Genomic DNA, 17,045 nt, shown 5'->3' on the forward strand with positions numbered 1-17,045 from the left:
TACGATTAATCATTAGGTATTCAATTTTCATCTTTATTGTTGTCTAGGAGAAGTATTAGAACTCTTCAATTAATAAGTTGTTTATAGATTTCATTTTGTTCGCGAACACCTACAACCAAATGGGAATGCCTTATCGCACAATATCACATTAGTTATAAAAAATCAACAGTAAGTCATCTTCGACTTTTAAATGACAGCGAAATGTAAATATCATAATGATGTGATGCCATTCATATGTGCACGTAATTCATTATAATGTTACGTTTAAGATCATATTTCATACATAATCCGTTGCAACGGTGTGTAGTTTTTCATCATAGGACGGTAAGCAACGAATGGATAACTGTTTTCATGCATTACAGTTTGATAATTCACAAGTTACGCCGTTTCAATTCAAATTGTTATTCTCGGAAAACTGCAACTCTTTAAAGCATATAAAAATATATATTTACAATTATTTGGGGCTTTAGGAAATATAACATAGGTAAAATCACATGACCGTGATAATCCCTTAGATTGTTTTGCACACGCTAATTGTTATGATGTGTTCAACTCGCTTTGCGGGCTCGAAGAAAACGGTTTCACTCAATCCCTTCGTGTGATATAACCAAACACAACATCAATGACCAGTGATATAACCTATGTATATGCTTATTTGTAAGGTTTGCTCTTTGCTTGAGATAGATGGCCGTTTTCCGAGATTCCCTGCACAAGGTGTACCATATAACATTGTGAATTTTGTAATTGTCTCGTGTTGAATAAATTGTTCATAGATTGTTACTTAGTCTATTTTTGGGTATCGTTGTTTTGATTGTAAGCCATTCACAATATTAAGTTTGTTTTTGGTTTACTTTTACTAAGATTTGCAAGTTCTCTTGCCTCAGATTAAATGTTAGTGTTATGTCGTTTAAGCTGTGTTTTGAAAGACGCACACCATAATGTATTAAGTTTACGAGATTAGTTTATCATGGAAATGTATTGGACTCATGGGAAGAAAATTGGTTTACAGGTTGTCGAGCTTTCCAATACATGCGAATGGTATCCTCTCGTATAAGCCATCATTGGTCAAGTTAAAAGACAGAATAGCTATTGGAAACAGTTTAAAACCTCAAGCTAGAGTGTAGTCACTTGACATTAGTCTGGATTCAAACTGGAATTAATAACGCAGCTTGGTTTGCATGCTTAATAGAATTTGTATAAATAGAGACACGAACTTATTCGTATAATGATACGTCATTATTAAAACATTTTACAACAAATGTATGAGATAATTAATTAGTTTTTGAGATTAAGTTACGAATACATTATCGGAAACACGCCATTATTCAAACGAAAATATACATATTTATATCGAAGATTGTATAATTTTAAGTCGTATATATTATTTATTAAATAAACTGTTCAAAGTGGATTGGTATATTAGAATAAAAACAACCTGATTAAAAAAAATAGGACGGAAGCGTTCGTTCTGTTGCAGTCAAAGGATTTCACTGATTTACTGAGGTACAAAGGAAATATTCGTTATGGTCTGATGATTAAACTAACGGAATACACAGAGAAAGGCAATGCAAAATACGGTGAGTAGCACGTATGTTTATCTAAACAGCGGCAATATTAGAATCAACTTCGAAAGTTAGATAGACGATTACACGTTAACGATTCAACGGACAAAGTTTATAATTCAGAAAAACGCTTGTTTATTTTGTTATCCTGTTCTGGCGCCTTAAGCCATATTTAAAAGGCAACGAACCTCTCATCGATACTAATTACACAATGGATATTCTGAATTTTGTCTCTGTATTTTAGATTTATGCATTTAATGAACGTTGCCTTACTAATATTAAAGGGTTATTTTACATAGATATACAATTCAGAGCATCGCACATAATAAAATGTCGTAATTCCCAAATGTGTTGCCATTCCGGTTAAAATGTAAATTTTCACGAAGGCAAATAGCGTTAATGTGCCGAGGAAAAAGGAAATGAATACTGAGTATAATGGTGTAAAATAAAGTCTGACCACGAAGTTTAACATATGAAACTGAAGATGATATGAACTAGAATTATTATATATAGTGTAGCATCAATGCAAACTGACTGTATATAGGGATTTTAGTCAATCTAAAATGTACTAGGTGGGTGAGCCGTAAACGGTAACATCTTTCATGCAAAATAGTCACCTGGGGATATGTGTACATAAATAAAAAGCGTGGCAAATTTCAGCGCATTAAAAAAAGTACGTTCTATATTGAAAATAACAGTGTGTTAATATCAATACATGGTGCATGTTCCTTTATACAATAGTCAATAGCCTAGTTTAGTTTGTTATAATTGCTATAAATACATGAAAAACAGCATGATCATGGGCACAGTAGCAAGTTGAATATAATATTATTTCTGCTAAATACATGAAAAACACGAATTTTCCCAGCAAAGTCTTGAGTACAAAAGCAAAAGGATTGAGTCTCGCGTTTTGTCCTATGTATCAATTGAAAGCATTCACCAATAAATAATAAGATTGTATATGTGGGGGATAAAATAATACATATAATGAAAAGAACCCTTACAAGCTTTCGAGCGATCGTATGTCTCTTTTAAGTTCGTTTTAACGGTTTGTTCAATATAAATTGGGAGTCGTCGCGAACCTGTAGCATATTTTGCAATGCAGCATAATTCATTGTTTGAATTACGCTGCCAAGAAAATTATTCAGTCGCTTTATTTGATTGTAAGGTTTACTAAGATAAAGACAAAAGTAATAGTAATTTTAGATGAAACGAACGGACAATATGAACGGTACCCAATACGGTATGCCCCGTAACTGTAAGAAACAACGACGAACCACCTTCCTACTTTACCGCTCTCTAAACTCCCTATTACACAGACTTTGCTTGCGTTTTACACCGTAGATGTATATTACAGCATAGACAATTAAGCAAGAGCATGTCAGAAAATACATTGCAGGAATTATCAAGACAGGTTATGCAATATTTTCCATTATTGAAAGGGACTGACCCTGTACCTAACTGAACTCTTATCTGGTTGATTTTCTGAATTCCTTTATTATATATGATACATACGGGAGACACCGCAACCGCACGATACAACTCCGAACTGATACCTACTTTGGTGCTCCTGAACTGCCTATCACACAAGCTTTGCTCGATTTGTACATTGTGGTTATATAATAAAGCTTTGACATTAATGCAAGAACATATTTTCGTAAGGATATTGATCTTGTACAATCCTGTCAACTTCACAGCAACGCAAACTGAAATAATTATCAAGACAGGTTATGCAATAATCGTCGGTCGTGAGTTACCAATTAGTTCAAGGGAATGACCATGTACCTAGTGTAACCTCCGTCTGATTGGTTTGATGTATACATGTGTACACTGATACATGGTATGGCCATATCACACATGTCTACCTTTCTCAAACGACACTTTTATATTGCACCATACAAATATCTTTAAAATACACTTTCACCCATGGCCCATCAAAGTTGTTGTTCAAGTCAAAACCGTTGGTGGTGGTCAGGTTTACTGTTGTAAACGAGACGGAGTGTCATGTAGTTTTTGTCCAGGCTGATTCTCATGAGGTCGATGCCTCTAAGAATATTTTCCAAAATGGCGATACCATTGTTGTTTCCATATAGCAAAAATCAGTCAAATATATTACTGTTTCAACATCACCCGTTTTTCTTTCCGTTATTTCCGTCTTCGTTTCCCCTGCTGTTGTTAAATCGATTGTCTGTCAATTTTCCCGAATTTGAAGATCTTTATTTCGGCACAACTTGTACAACAAATTAATTATTGCAGTATATTATGATACCAATTATTTGATAAAGAACAACATCTTCAGATGCGTAATACAAATACGTCAACAGTTGAAGCACTCTTACAATCTCCGTAGGTTTTTATGACGTAGAATTTGTGCCCATAAGTAGTGTTTTGTACTTTTTCTTTTGCCATATCGACACAAACTCAAAACCACGCGTTTGACTTTTAGAGTCGCAAACGATGACGTTTCAAGGCTTAGTGTTAATTATGATCTTGAAGTGTCATGTTTTGACATCAGCGTTGTATCAGAAGTGTAGATAAGTCATTTTGGTAATCTCATATCGGTCATGAATAGCCAATAAGTCATTATATATGTTTTTGATATCTAAATACAATGTACAGTCATAAATCACGGTATAACGTATTAGGAAATATAATCATACTCCTTGAAATGATATATTAAAACCCCCGTAAATATTTTATTATACCATCGAAATCAATTTAAGAATGACAACGTCACACCGAAAGGTATGCATGAATTTATTGTTTTTATAATTTGCTAGGTTTTATTATGTCGTCGGACAAACATGCGTTTAAGATATACATACGTCTAAAGGGTTATGCCTACATGTAACTAAAAGACAAATTAAGAAATCAGGTTTTATTGCGTGAAATGCACTATTGACATAGATATTCCTACAAGAACTTGGACATATACACACTATCTATTTACACATTTATTTACTATATTCATATTAATTTCACCCGGTGTTTAGATGAGCTTGAAGAACGTGTTAAACCCGTACCTAGTCGGGCTAAGTATAATTGTATTTTATTTAGCAGTTCATGTTCGCTCTTCATTAAATTGTCAACAACGATAGAAGTTTATTCGAGTGTGGGTCTTAGATTTGATCTATAAATATTATTGAGCGTTTCGCATTTCAATTTGTATCATCTTACCTTAATGTGAGATATAGGTGCTTGTGTGATTGCACAAAATAAAGAACATTATTATCAAATATGAATTTCGGACGGTTAGAGATGTGAATAAATTAGTGAATTAGCACATCTGTTTATGTAAGGTTCACATGAACAAGCTATTCTTAATCCCGTTTGTTTTTTAATTTAAAAGTTGTTTTGTTTCTATAACCACACACATCGGTATGAAGGAAAATGTGATGCAAGTATGAAATATTTATTCTTCAGGTCACTTAATTGCATTTAACGGTCCTTCCAATATAAATTGACCAAGCTTTAGAACAAATCGCGTAGTAAAATTGGTTATGCCACGCTTTTCTTTTTACAACTGGTATCGCTTTGGAGTTCACATTCAGTTTATATGTAGGTTTGGTATGTATTGACCACTTAGGACATTATATATGTGAAAAATGCCAAAATATAACGATTTATCGATTAAGATATAGAATTATAGGGTATCAATGTGCAAAGTGCTCGTCGATAAAATTATATTTTACATATTGTTTAATTTTTTTATATATATATTAAAGTTTAATATGAGGTTTTATTGGGTTTTCGTCTATGCCTCCCAAGAGAAATACTCCGATTCATGTGCTTCTGGCTTGTTTAGGCAATTATTAGGGTTTCTAAATTATGTAATTTTGTCATGTCATAAACTATAAACGTTCGTAATTTACTGACATCATACATTTAAAAAAAATCTCATATTACATCTGAAGAATGATGTCTATATTCTTAAAGTGTAAGACCTTAAACACGCTTATTGTGCCTGGTTTTATGATGTAAATAAGAAATTAAACAGAGACAACATAATTGATATATTTGTTTATTATGCGACATAAAACTAGATTACACATATTGGATGAGAGGGGCATACACAAGAAAGACCCCTCGTCCTGCCGTTTTGCTTTAGCTTTTTAAATTGGTATTTGCTCAGCTTTAACTACAAAAAACCTTAAACGAAATGAAATACATTTTTATAATATAACGTGTGTATGATATAGTTACTCTTTATAACAATATTCTTAAATATGTTACCATTCAAATTTACTAAATTTCATACGTAATGCCTAACAATCTATCTTTAAGTGGTGTAGAATGTTGCTAATCAAAATTTAGGTAAAGCATGTACCATTTCATCATTTCTCAACAATTACTGAAGTTTCAGCCACAAAGTTACAATATAATGCCAGCAACATACAATTTCAAAATATAAAACTAAAACGTGCGTGATGGAACAAGTTTCATTTCGCCGTTACGTCTTTTTGTCTCGACAAAAATACATTCAACTCAGGACTGAGGATAAAACACCCTGTGGAAAGAGCTTAATACATTTTTCAATTATTTGTTTCCATGGAAAATTATTAATATTGTTTTGTAAAGCTATTTATCTTAGATGAAATAGGGGTCATGTTGATGCAATCTTGCTTTAAAATACAATAAATGCAGAGCGAACGTCGTTGTATATAAACTTGATTGTATGAGACAACAATAAACAATACATTTTACATGGTTCTTAAACGTTTTTAATTGTATGCCTCATCGAAAAATCCGAAAAGATTAAAACAATACTACCGATAACGCAGGTATGATGAAATGCTCCATTTAGTTTGCTTTCAAGACCTTTACGTACTCGCAATGTCACATCCCCGTCTCATACTATGAAATACTTACAATTATGATATAATCATTTTGAACTAGATTACGACTGCAAATACCTTAATCGGACATGCGGCTGATATACCTTTCGGAACCTGAACTAGTATAATTAAAAATGAAAATCCTGCCCGTATATATGGTGTGTTCTAGTTTACGTCACCTAACAATCAGATCCTTTAATCAACGCCTGGTGCATTCATGCAGACGTCATGCAGACGTCTCGGTCATCAAGTTGCATGTATGCTGGTATTGTGTGATAAAACGAGTAATTAAGCGTAGTCTATATTACCTTTGAACAAGTTCAGTGTCAAACCTAAATTACAACGTTGTTACACAATATCACAGGTGATATGCATTTGCTCGGAATTTTTAATTAAAGAACTCAACATTCGCGTCATTCGAAACGTTCATTAAAGCCAGAATGTGGACAATGAAAGATGAAAAGTATGTTTATATACACACGGATACTTGAATAAATGCTTAAACAAATAATCGATAGTCGATAGTCAATATGTCATATTAAAGCACACTTCACTCCAATGAGTTCTGAGATATTTTTCCACCTTGATGTTAATATTCAACATGTGCAAAGACCAGAACGTACTTTATATTGAGGGCATAAAACCTTGCTTTGATCTGGTTCGATTGAATGCTCATTGTGAGTGGCCAAGAATTTAATATTGCCGATCCTTGCCTGCCATTAACTGTACAAGAATAATAAAATCACTGCTATGGGCTATATAAATAGGTTCATTACAGAGAAACACTCCATGAACACCAAACACAAGAAACAACCTGCTAAGTGTGAACAATTATCGTTCGAAGGCTTAACACTTTTAGAAAATATTTGGAATCAACGTTATTATATCTACTTCTTATTTGCCTTAGTCCTTAAATGATAAGATGTAAACTTTACATAAGTTAAGCATTTTATCGAAGAAATTGATATCGTTTTGGTTAGAAATATATATTTATGTGTTAATTGCATTGAAATTAAAACATATTGTTTAAAAATTCATCCATATAGTACCATATTCAATAGGGATTGTTTTCGGCAATTTGAGCCTGTTATTTGCAATTATGTATTGTCGGAGTTACACTAGTGACAGAAATCGCGACACGATCTAAAATGCATCATAATCTCGCCATGTATCGTGGGGAAAATGTAGTGTTGTCATGTTTCTTAACGAGTTAACGAGAAATCAGCACGATTTAGAACCCTTTCTAGAAATATTTGTCACGTAGAAACTGGGCAGTTGAGATCATATCATCTACTTCTTGTTAACCGCATATAATGTTTCATAAGCGTAATTGTAGAAATGTGTGTAGATATGCAGAATACAATGAAGCAAACCCACTTTTCATATTTATTTATTTTACAATTGCATTTAAATGAAACTTTTTGTTTTTATCTGATTTATATAACAGCGTGTTGCGGTTGACTTTCAATGAACAACAATGGTACACGATTATAATATATAATGCATTTGCACCATATTGATAGGTGTTTCTTGTTCGTCGAAATATACATTAAAATAGTGCCAAACATGCTCGTATCATCAATTGCATTGACACAGACGGTTTGGACGACGCGATAATGCTTTTAGCGTTATTATGGTGATGGTTGTATGTTGTACGTTCTTAATATATTTTGGTCTTTCAATAAACGCGTTCCACTGTTATTTATGTAAGAACAAACCTCACAATTCCTTCTTATATGAAATTTACAAATCAACGGTAGGACAGTTATTACGTGATTTTTAACGTTCATCATATATAAATTGCCTAGTACTCGCATATTGCTCTGTGAGCACATTTGGAGATTACTTTTTATAATGACGTTTCGTAGATACAACTTATTTACACAATCTGAACTAGTTCTGACATCATGTTTTAATATAAATGATTCGTTTTATCATGAGTTATCTGAAAATAAATATCACTGTTAAATCGGTTAATTATATATTAAGGGTAAAAACGTTTCTATCGAAACATATTTTCATGGTGAATCTTGTTTCTAACAGTAAAAAGGTAGTAAATATATACCTATAGATAATTAAAAACAAATACGGTTGTACTTTCGGTAAAAACTACAAACGAACAGATTGAATTAACATGCTTCGAAATCCGTTTCCGTCTGAAATTGCAAGAAAATCCGAACATTTAAATGACGTCATTAATGGCGTCATGATTACATTTACATCTTTGCGTTGATCAATATTAAGTTCTTTAAATTGTATTAATTTTTATTATATTGTTAATGCTATGAAGATATATACCATATACTAATTTTATGGGTGGTATTTTTGATGGTTATATCTTAGTTGCGAGCGCGTGAAACACAACATTAGTGAATCATAACGTGCGATACTATAAGCGGTCTATTACAATGTATGTTTCTTTTTCGTAAACACTGAAACCACATACACTGCACTTTAATCTCTATCTTAATATAAGTCTTATCGTTTGTATTGTTTTAACTGTAATTTCATGCACATAATAATGATACTTTTTTCTAATCAGTAATGTAACATTAAAATGATAAAATCCTTAACAAATGCCAATGTAAACACATTCAGTACATGCTATTATTTATGATACAAGAATTGTTTTATGCAGGTGATGAATGCAAACGCCCGACTATCGTCCTTATCGTTTCTATATGGATTGCTTGTGATGATTGTGCTTAACCCGGCCTATGTGTCTCCCACCCTCTGCGAAGCCAGGTGCGAAAACACCGTCCCGTATCTTCGACGACTGAAAACCCTCTGGCACAGTCTTTCAAAGCGAGAGACCGGCGATGGTAAGTGAAACAAAAAGACACACGAATAAAATATGTTGTCCCAGGCAAAAAATAAGTCCATACCTCAATGCAACAATTGAGCTGTAGCAAAACGTGATTGCAAACTCAATATGGACTATAACAAACAATAACCACGCCGGTATGCGGATACTTTGATAACAGATGGCACTTCGATACCAGATAACAACAAAAGCCACGCGCGAGAGTTGAGTTCTTCAACTTTTTTGCATTTATGTTCTGTTCATTTGGTTTTCAGAAACGTAACATTGTTTGGTCAATGAATGGTATAGAACTTCGTATTGCGGAGCAAGAAATTCGTGAAAAAAACAGTGGACTACAAAAAAAGAGATAAAATTTCATCGATAATCATCATTAATTCGATGATCAGTACGGATTTCAACAAAATAAAAATACTTCGAAATAAATCAAGAATGTGCCAACTAATCGAAATAAAAATTCAACCTGTCCATAAATGCGACAACAATTTAAATGTTTTAAGAGTAGGATGCCAAATTTTCGCGGACACTTCTTTTACCGATCATCTAAAAGACAATGGCACTTCGATTCCAGATAACTCGACACTTTTTACCAGATATAACACACGTTATTTAGTGAATCAGAAAGGCAGAATTCGCTGTGGAATACTGTTTTAGTAAGCAGGCAATACATAAAATTTATGTATTAACGAAAATTAAAAACGAATTACCGAAACATGTTATTATCCCTTTGGAATATGATAATAAACGGGAAAGGGAAGTGTAAAGGGAAGTGCTTCATATAAGTAGAGCTCAATTTAAAGGGAGTTTTCCAATCTCTTTTAAATTTTGTGCCTACGCATAAGTATCGTCTTCATGATGCGATTCTAATGAGCACCAGTGACAAAGGATTTTATGAGGTGTATTGGCCGCTTTAAGAACCCTTGCTCTCCTTATCTAGAGTCCTGCTATAAGTTCACAGTCGTGTTGAGCCACAATTTACCACATAAAAACAAGTTGATTATTTAGACAATTATTTTCGGTCGTCACTTGAAATATATTTCTTCAGAAATAAGCATTTGAATCTTATTTAAAATTTGCAGTTATAATATTAATTATATAAATTAATAGTAATAAGATTTGCTTTAAACGAAAAACGCCATTGGTTATATTTTACATGTGTGTGTAATTACGTTATGCATACATTCCCAATGTGTCGGCTTGACAATGCAAATTGATTCGTACTTCAAAATGTTTGGTAAGAATAGCCATAATGCATTAATATGCATTAATGCATTTCATGTAGAAGATAAAACTCGCTTATCAGAGTGCCCAATTTGTTGAAAGTCTCTGGTATCCGAAGTGCCCTATATCGGGAATCAAAGTATCTGCAGTTTTACGAATACCACCTATTGAAACACGCTCTATCTTCGTTTATATTTAATTGATTACTATCAAATTTTCAGTATTTGAAGCACAGTGATTACTCGACATGATGGAATACCAAACAATTTCTTGTAATATTTCTAAGTAGTTTTATTTTGTTGAAATGTTTACTGTTCATCCAGCTTTTGCTGTTTTCCGACCGAATTTTCTATTTTGTGGGGAAAAATCTACCATTCTTACATGATTTTTTTCTTTGCAATAGAAAATGATACATCATTTATAAACTCGACCATGCGCCTTGCCTTAAAAACTTATCTTTATGATCTAACTTTAAAAAACCCTGATGAACTTACCTCTCGCGCGTGGTTTTTGTTGTTATCTGGTATCGAAATGCCATCTGTTATCAAAGTATCCGCATACCCAGCGTAATAATGATCAGTCGGGATAGTGAAAGCTTAAACATTGTTTTCGTTTTACAAAGGACACTATCGATTTTTTAGATATAACCTGCATGCAGGGGATGATCGACAGAACGCTCCCAGCGTTGGATTAGAACCAGTTCATTACAGAGTTTATATTACGTGATTTGCTACATTACATAAAACAACAAATCAATACTGAGTACAAATCCATGTATTAAATTAATAACTTGATACTTTTTTTATCAGGATTGACTTTCCTGTCATTATGTTGATATTACTAGCACGTAAATACATAATTACACATCATTTACTCTTAAGCCTTGTTAACATTCTTGTATACGAACAAAATGCCTTAAACATTATGATTTGCCACTTATTAACGAGCACCATGATAAGAGATCACGAGTACTAAAGGATGATAAATCGTTATTTGTAAATATTCCGCACATGGGAAAATGAGATCAAGTCGTACATGTATACACATAATAAGCATTGTTAGGTTAAATAAGGCTTTACAATCATCATATATAATGATCATGTTGTGGTAACCACATTAGTTTGTATTTAAATAGACTATAAGGGCGGATGATTAGTCTGTGCGCAGTAGTTGAATTGTTTTCAGGAGACCTTTCATTGCAAAGACATTGTATTGCGCTTCTTAAAAACACAGTCTTTTCTATATAGAAGTCAAAAGAATGTATGTTTCATGTGTGGTAAATCAAAGACATGACCACTTAGACATTGCAAACATAACCCGCTTTTATTCTATCAAAGAATTTTATGCTACAAACGTAATTTAGAAATTGTATGATAGACTATTGCCGTTAATTATTTTATAAACAAATTATACCGAAACTAATATGGCGTTTTTTTTTCAAATTTATTATATCACTATATTTATACGTCACGTTTGAAAAACAATAAAATTAAAATGAAATTTTAATTTGTCGAATGCAGTTGACATTTAAATATATTAATTTAAGTTCAAATATTTAAAAATGTAAAATGCATGTACACTTCATAGAAATGTTGTTTTTCATGCCGGATGTATCATTTTTAACGCAAACCAAAATGTATAAACCTATGACATTATTATATAAGTGAAGTCTTCGTATTGTCATTAAATTGAAAACTTAAAAAATACACAGACCACCGACGTTCTTAACATATATGTTTTTATCAGACCGTAAACGTGTTTTTCACATAAACAAATACAATATCCATGTATACGATAAATATTGACGTACATGCTTCAGGACTTAATGGGTCTTAATAACTCTCTGCTTTTCAGCGATTCTTTCAGATTTCAAATAAGTACAATAATTTCTTAATTATGCAAATTATGCGGATCACCTTTGGGAGTTTTTTTGATGCAAATGCCAAACTACAACCTTATTATATCTTATGAAGTTTCATAAGGTTACGATATGTTTGATCTTTTAATAACACAATATAAATCACTAAACATGTTATTGTGGGAAATGTTCTCACAGTTTTGAAAATTCATTTCCGATAATATTTCTTGTGCGCGTATACCAATGTTATATTGTACTTCCCACGAAAAAAGAATATTGCCTTATTTCTATTAAAATTCGCCTTGCGAGTACGGCATATTGTTACCACACATTGTAACGATACGACTGAATGAGAGTAAGTGTCTTTAAATACATAAAAGATAAAAGCGTACAAGATGCAGTTAAATATTACATGTGACACACATAGTTTTATATAGAATAAACAATTATACAATAGGGTAGGCAACGTGAATATCTGTCTCCTGCTAAATTCAAGACAACACCATTCAAAACCACACATCCAGATCATGGTATTACAGTCTCTGTCCAAGTGAAGACATCATACATCAGAAAATATTCTGTGCGTGACAAGACAATTTACTCTTTACCAAAGCCAATGAGTGCCAATGAAGTTTTTACCGTGTTTACTTTGCCTTGTCGTAACCCACGGCTACTGTTGCGGACGTCATTATGAATCACATAGGCTCACATATACAAATATATAGTATTTTACTCTGTTAAACGGCTTGCTGCTTCGGTCTTAATAAACTGATTGTGAACTGTATCAAATATATTAAGTTGTCGTGGTAAGCTTAAGAATTAAGAGTGAAGGAACTAAACATGGACTCGGTCATAAACCTTATAATCGCAACTTTGTTATTCTACCCACTAGTGATTTATACAGTGTCATACAAGCATAACATGAATATCACGTATTTGTCTCATATGCAACAAGTGTGACCGGAAAAATGGTCTGCACACCGAAAGAGTACACAACAACAGTCTATGATTTGCGACCTGATAATCACCAGCACGTCACTGTTCTGAATAAGAATGGCACACTTTCACGCATGCTCAGTCTCACACGTATTGTGTTCATTCTAATTATGTATACAGCTACATGTGCAATTGATTGCAAACGCACGCAACCCACGCAAAACGAATAACAGTTACTGTTAAGTTGCTCATTTAATGTAGTTGGTGAATAAAGTGATACGATGGCACCATTTGTACGACTTTATGTTACAAAGAGCCGTTATATGACAACTATCGCCATGGTACACAATCTCAATGCAGTAAATTCAGAAGTTTAAACAATATATTTCCATTTTGCCTAATTTTTTTATCTAATATAATGTTGGTCAAAGCATTAAAGGCGCCATTATAGCGTTATGCAACACGTGAATTGCTTGCCTTTATTAACAGCTACAATAAAAAGTAACTCTGTCGGCTATATCGTATGTTGAAATGAATTTACTGGTCAAGAAAAATAGTTCTTTAAGTAAAAAAACAGTTTGAGTTTATCGCGATTGCTAATATAGAGAATAGGTCGTGTACCGTTGAATACGCGTTTCTTACAGATGTTATGCTTATGCATCAAACATGCATAACTTAAATTACAAATATTGTATGAATCTGTATTGCAGTGTTATTTATAGGTAGACAGGTAATATATTTTTTAGATAGTTGTATGAACTTTATTGAGAACACATGATGTCGGAAATTGAGTTCTCTCCTATCGACATTAAATACTAATTCATCTGTTTAATATGTTTATCAGGAAAACAGTATTATTGTATTACGCCTACTTAGTTAGTCCGTAAATTGGCTTTAACGCAACATTTGTAAGGTTACTGATGCAGAGAAACAGTCTTTATAAATATCTTGGCCATGGCGTTAAAATATAAACTGCAATACTAGAGGACACAATTAGATGGAAGATGCTCCTTTTTTTACTAAGCATGTTGAGTCCAGAGTTACGTTGGAGTTGTGTTAAGCATGTTGAGTCAAGAGTTACGTTGGAGCTGTGTTTTTACTAAGCATGTTGAGTTCAGAGTTACGTTGGAGTTGTGTTATTTGAATGTATTATTAACCCATTTATGCCTAGTGGACTCTCCCATCCTTTTAAATTGGATCAATTTATTTCTAAAATAAGGGATGTATAGTATATTTATTTCTATATTTAGAATATTTCTTACAGAAATTCCTTTAAGTAAACAGCGCAGACCCATGTTGAAAATGGTATTGAAACATTATTGTAAAAGTATTGTTAATTTCTCATTTATAATTTCAGACATATCCTTCACACAATTTATCCAGTCGCTTATATATGCTGCACGACGGTATGGAAAGCTGTCACCATTCAGACAGGACTTATTGCAAATGATTATGGAGTACAAAGACTGTGTAAAGGCGTGCGAACACCAACACAGCAAGAGAGGTGATCATTTATATGATATGAGAACAGTGTAGAAACGCAATGTATGTGTGAGCCCCTGATACACATGCAAGCATTTGTCTCCAAAATCTGGCTGTTTCGACCTGAACGCTTTTATTTAAAGAAGTACATTTATAAGTCACTTGCTGGTCTCAAGTCAAACATAATGTTAATTAACATATACAAATATAAATAGTTTTGTAGTATTAACAATATATTCATAAGATAATTAACAATACAACTATGTTTATTCATTCACAGTTGACGAAACTATAAAACTGATACAGATATTTTAAAGCTAAATACGATTTGTAAAACTTACTTGTGGTTGAATTCGTTACCATGTATTGTTATAAGCTATTTGTTTATTATATGCATTATTTAAAATATTAGTTACAAACAAGCATATGGTATTTCTTACAGTACAATACCCGTCTAAAGTGATTTATATTTTATTGCAAATACATATTCAAACGAACGATGTATTCATTAAAAAATTCAAACTCGCAAGTCAATACAACCGTATACAAACAGATGAGGATTAGAAAACACACATACATGCTGACCTTAAAACGTCGGAGAAATATTTTTTTTAGCAATTCTGATTTTGTATGCGACTTTATACACATACTTTTATATACGAGCATTGATTCGTTTCTAAGCTCAATATGAAGTTGTCCTTAAGAATCAACATAATACAAGCTCTAATACGACCCGTTGAACCAACACAAATAAAGGGTCATTACATTTATATTATTGAATGGCGAGCACTGGTGTACTAGAATGTCAATGCTTACACTTAAAATTTTGTAAAAACGCATTACTTAAGCATCCCTTTCATAGACATTAAACTTAACTAATGTATGTACACTAAATTGCTATCAATAAATAAAACAAGTTCATCAACTATAATATCTTCATAAACTTGTTATCAAAGATTCGTGTTAACAAATACAATTAGAATTTAAAACGTAAACGGTATTATACGCTTTCTATGTGCCCATCATGCATCTTACCTGGTCATATGAATTAGACTTGAATACACGTGGGGGCGCTCAAAACGCCTCGGCGAAACATTGTTTTCAATTTTTTAAATAGCTGTATAAGTCTCCAATGCACAAATTTGTGAGAACAAACTTAATCATTTTTACAATTAGTGTATATATAAAATAAACAAGCATATTGAAATGTTAAATTTACGTTACATTTATGTTCATTTATTTTTCTAGTTTTATTTTCAAGGCAGCATCAGTGGATAGTGTTAAATGTATTACATATGTTTTGGAGAAATGTGAACATTTTCAAATTAAACTGTGTTAAACATTATCAACTGTATTACATTTACAAGTACTTATTGGACGTATCAAATTATTCGATTCATTATTAAATTATTATATTTATACGTTACTGCCAACGTTTTACACATATAGCGTATCTTCGATTCAGAGTGCGTATATAAGTTGTTTTCTAAAGCCACCACAATTCATTTCAGGTGCTCGATGGCCGTCGATGATAGAATCGCCACTATTGACATCTGATGAGTTATATATTTAAAACCAAAGTTTAAAATAAATATTTTCATAATACTTGCATTTATTAGTTGATCCATGTTGTTGCTTTTATTACACAGTAAACTTTGTCATGCATACATTTTTGAGAAAAATGTTTTAACGCAATTTTGTAACAATTGTCTTCAAATGGCAGGGGTATTAATTAAGGATATATTGGTGCATTGTATCCTTCGTCATTATTTTATATTTTACTTCCTGTTCCTTTTTTCATCTGGTTATAATAAAACAGATACAAAGAGAGCATTACCATCCGTCGAGCTACAGCTTAGAACGCTATTTTGAACATGAATTAATACGAATATACGAAGTACTAATTCAAGGTTATCGTATATAAATCGTCAGGTGGCCTTCTCTGCACTCTATTGATCAAATAACATAAGTCTATCGTCTATGGCTTCGTATGTTCCAGAATCTCTAATTCCGACGTCTTAAAAATACCAACACTGGCTTCACGAAATGATTTTGAATAACATCTATCCATTTTTTAATCAGGAAATTAAACTGTCGTGTGTATACTCGGAATTCATGGTTCGAAGGAATTCTACATAACGTTAATTAATGTGTGTGTCCAATCGAAGGGAATTTAAAAATATGTTCGAATTGACAATTTACTTTTTTGTCGCATATTAAACCGTGCATTAAAGGGTAAGATAACACTAAATACTTTAATCGAGGTACTAAAATAAGATTTTGGAGCATTAGGCAACATCGTAAAAGTATGAACCAACGATTAAATATTT

At 32.5% G+C, this 17,045-nt stretch overlaps 1 protein-coding gene across 1 annotated transcript; it reads left to right on the plus strand.

Moving 5' to 3' along the window:
- Window positions 1-1,511: 1,511 nt before the first annotated feature.
- LOC127880751 (uncharacterized) lies at window positions 1,512-16,357 on the plus strand. Its single transcript, XM_052428117.1, has 4 exons — window positions 1,512-1,577; window positions 9,036-9,219; window positions 14,591-14,737; window positions 16,227-16,357. Exons 1-4 carry the CDS (start codon window positions 1,566-1,568, stop codon window positions 16,286-16,288), a joined length of 405 nt encoding a protein of 134 aa, XP_052284077.1. The 5' UTR covers window positions 1,512-1,565; the 3' UTR covers window positions 16,289-16,357.
- The last annotated feature ends 688 nt before the right edge of the window (window positions 16,358-17,045 follow it).

Source organism: Dreissena polymorpha, chromosome 5 (assembly GCF_020536995.1).
Source record: "Dreissena polymorpha isolate Duluth1 chromosome 5, UMN_Dpol_1.0, whole genome shotgun sequence".
Classification (NCBI taxonomy): Eukaryota; Metazoa; Mollusca; class Bivalvia; order Myida; family Dreissenidae; genus Dreissena; species Dreissena polymorpha.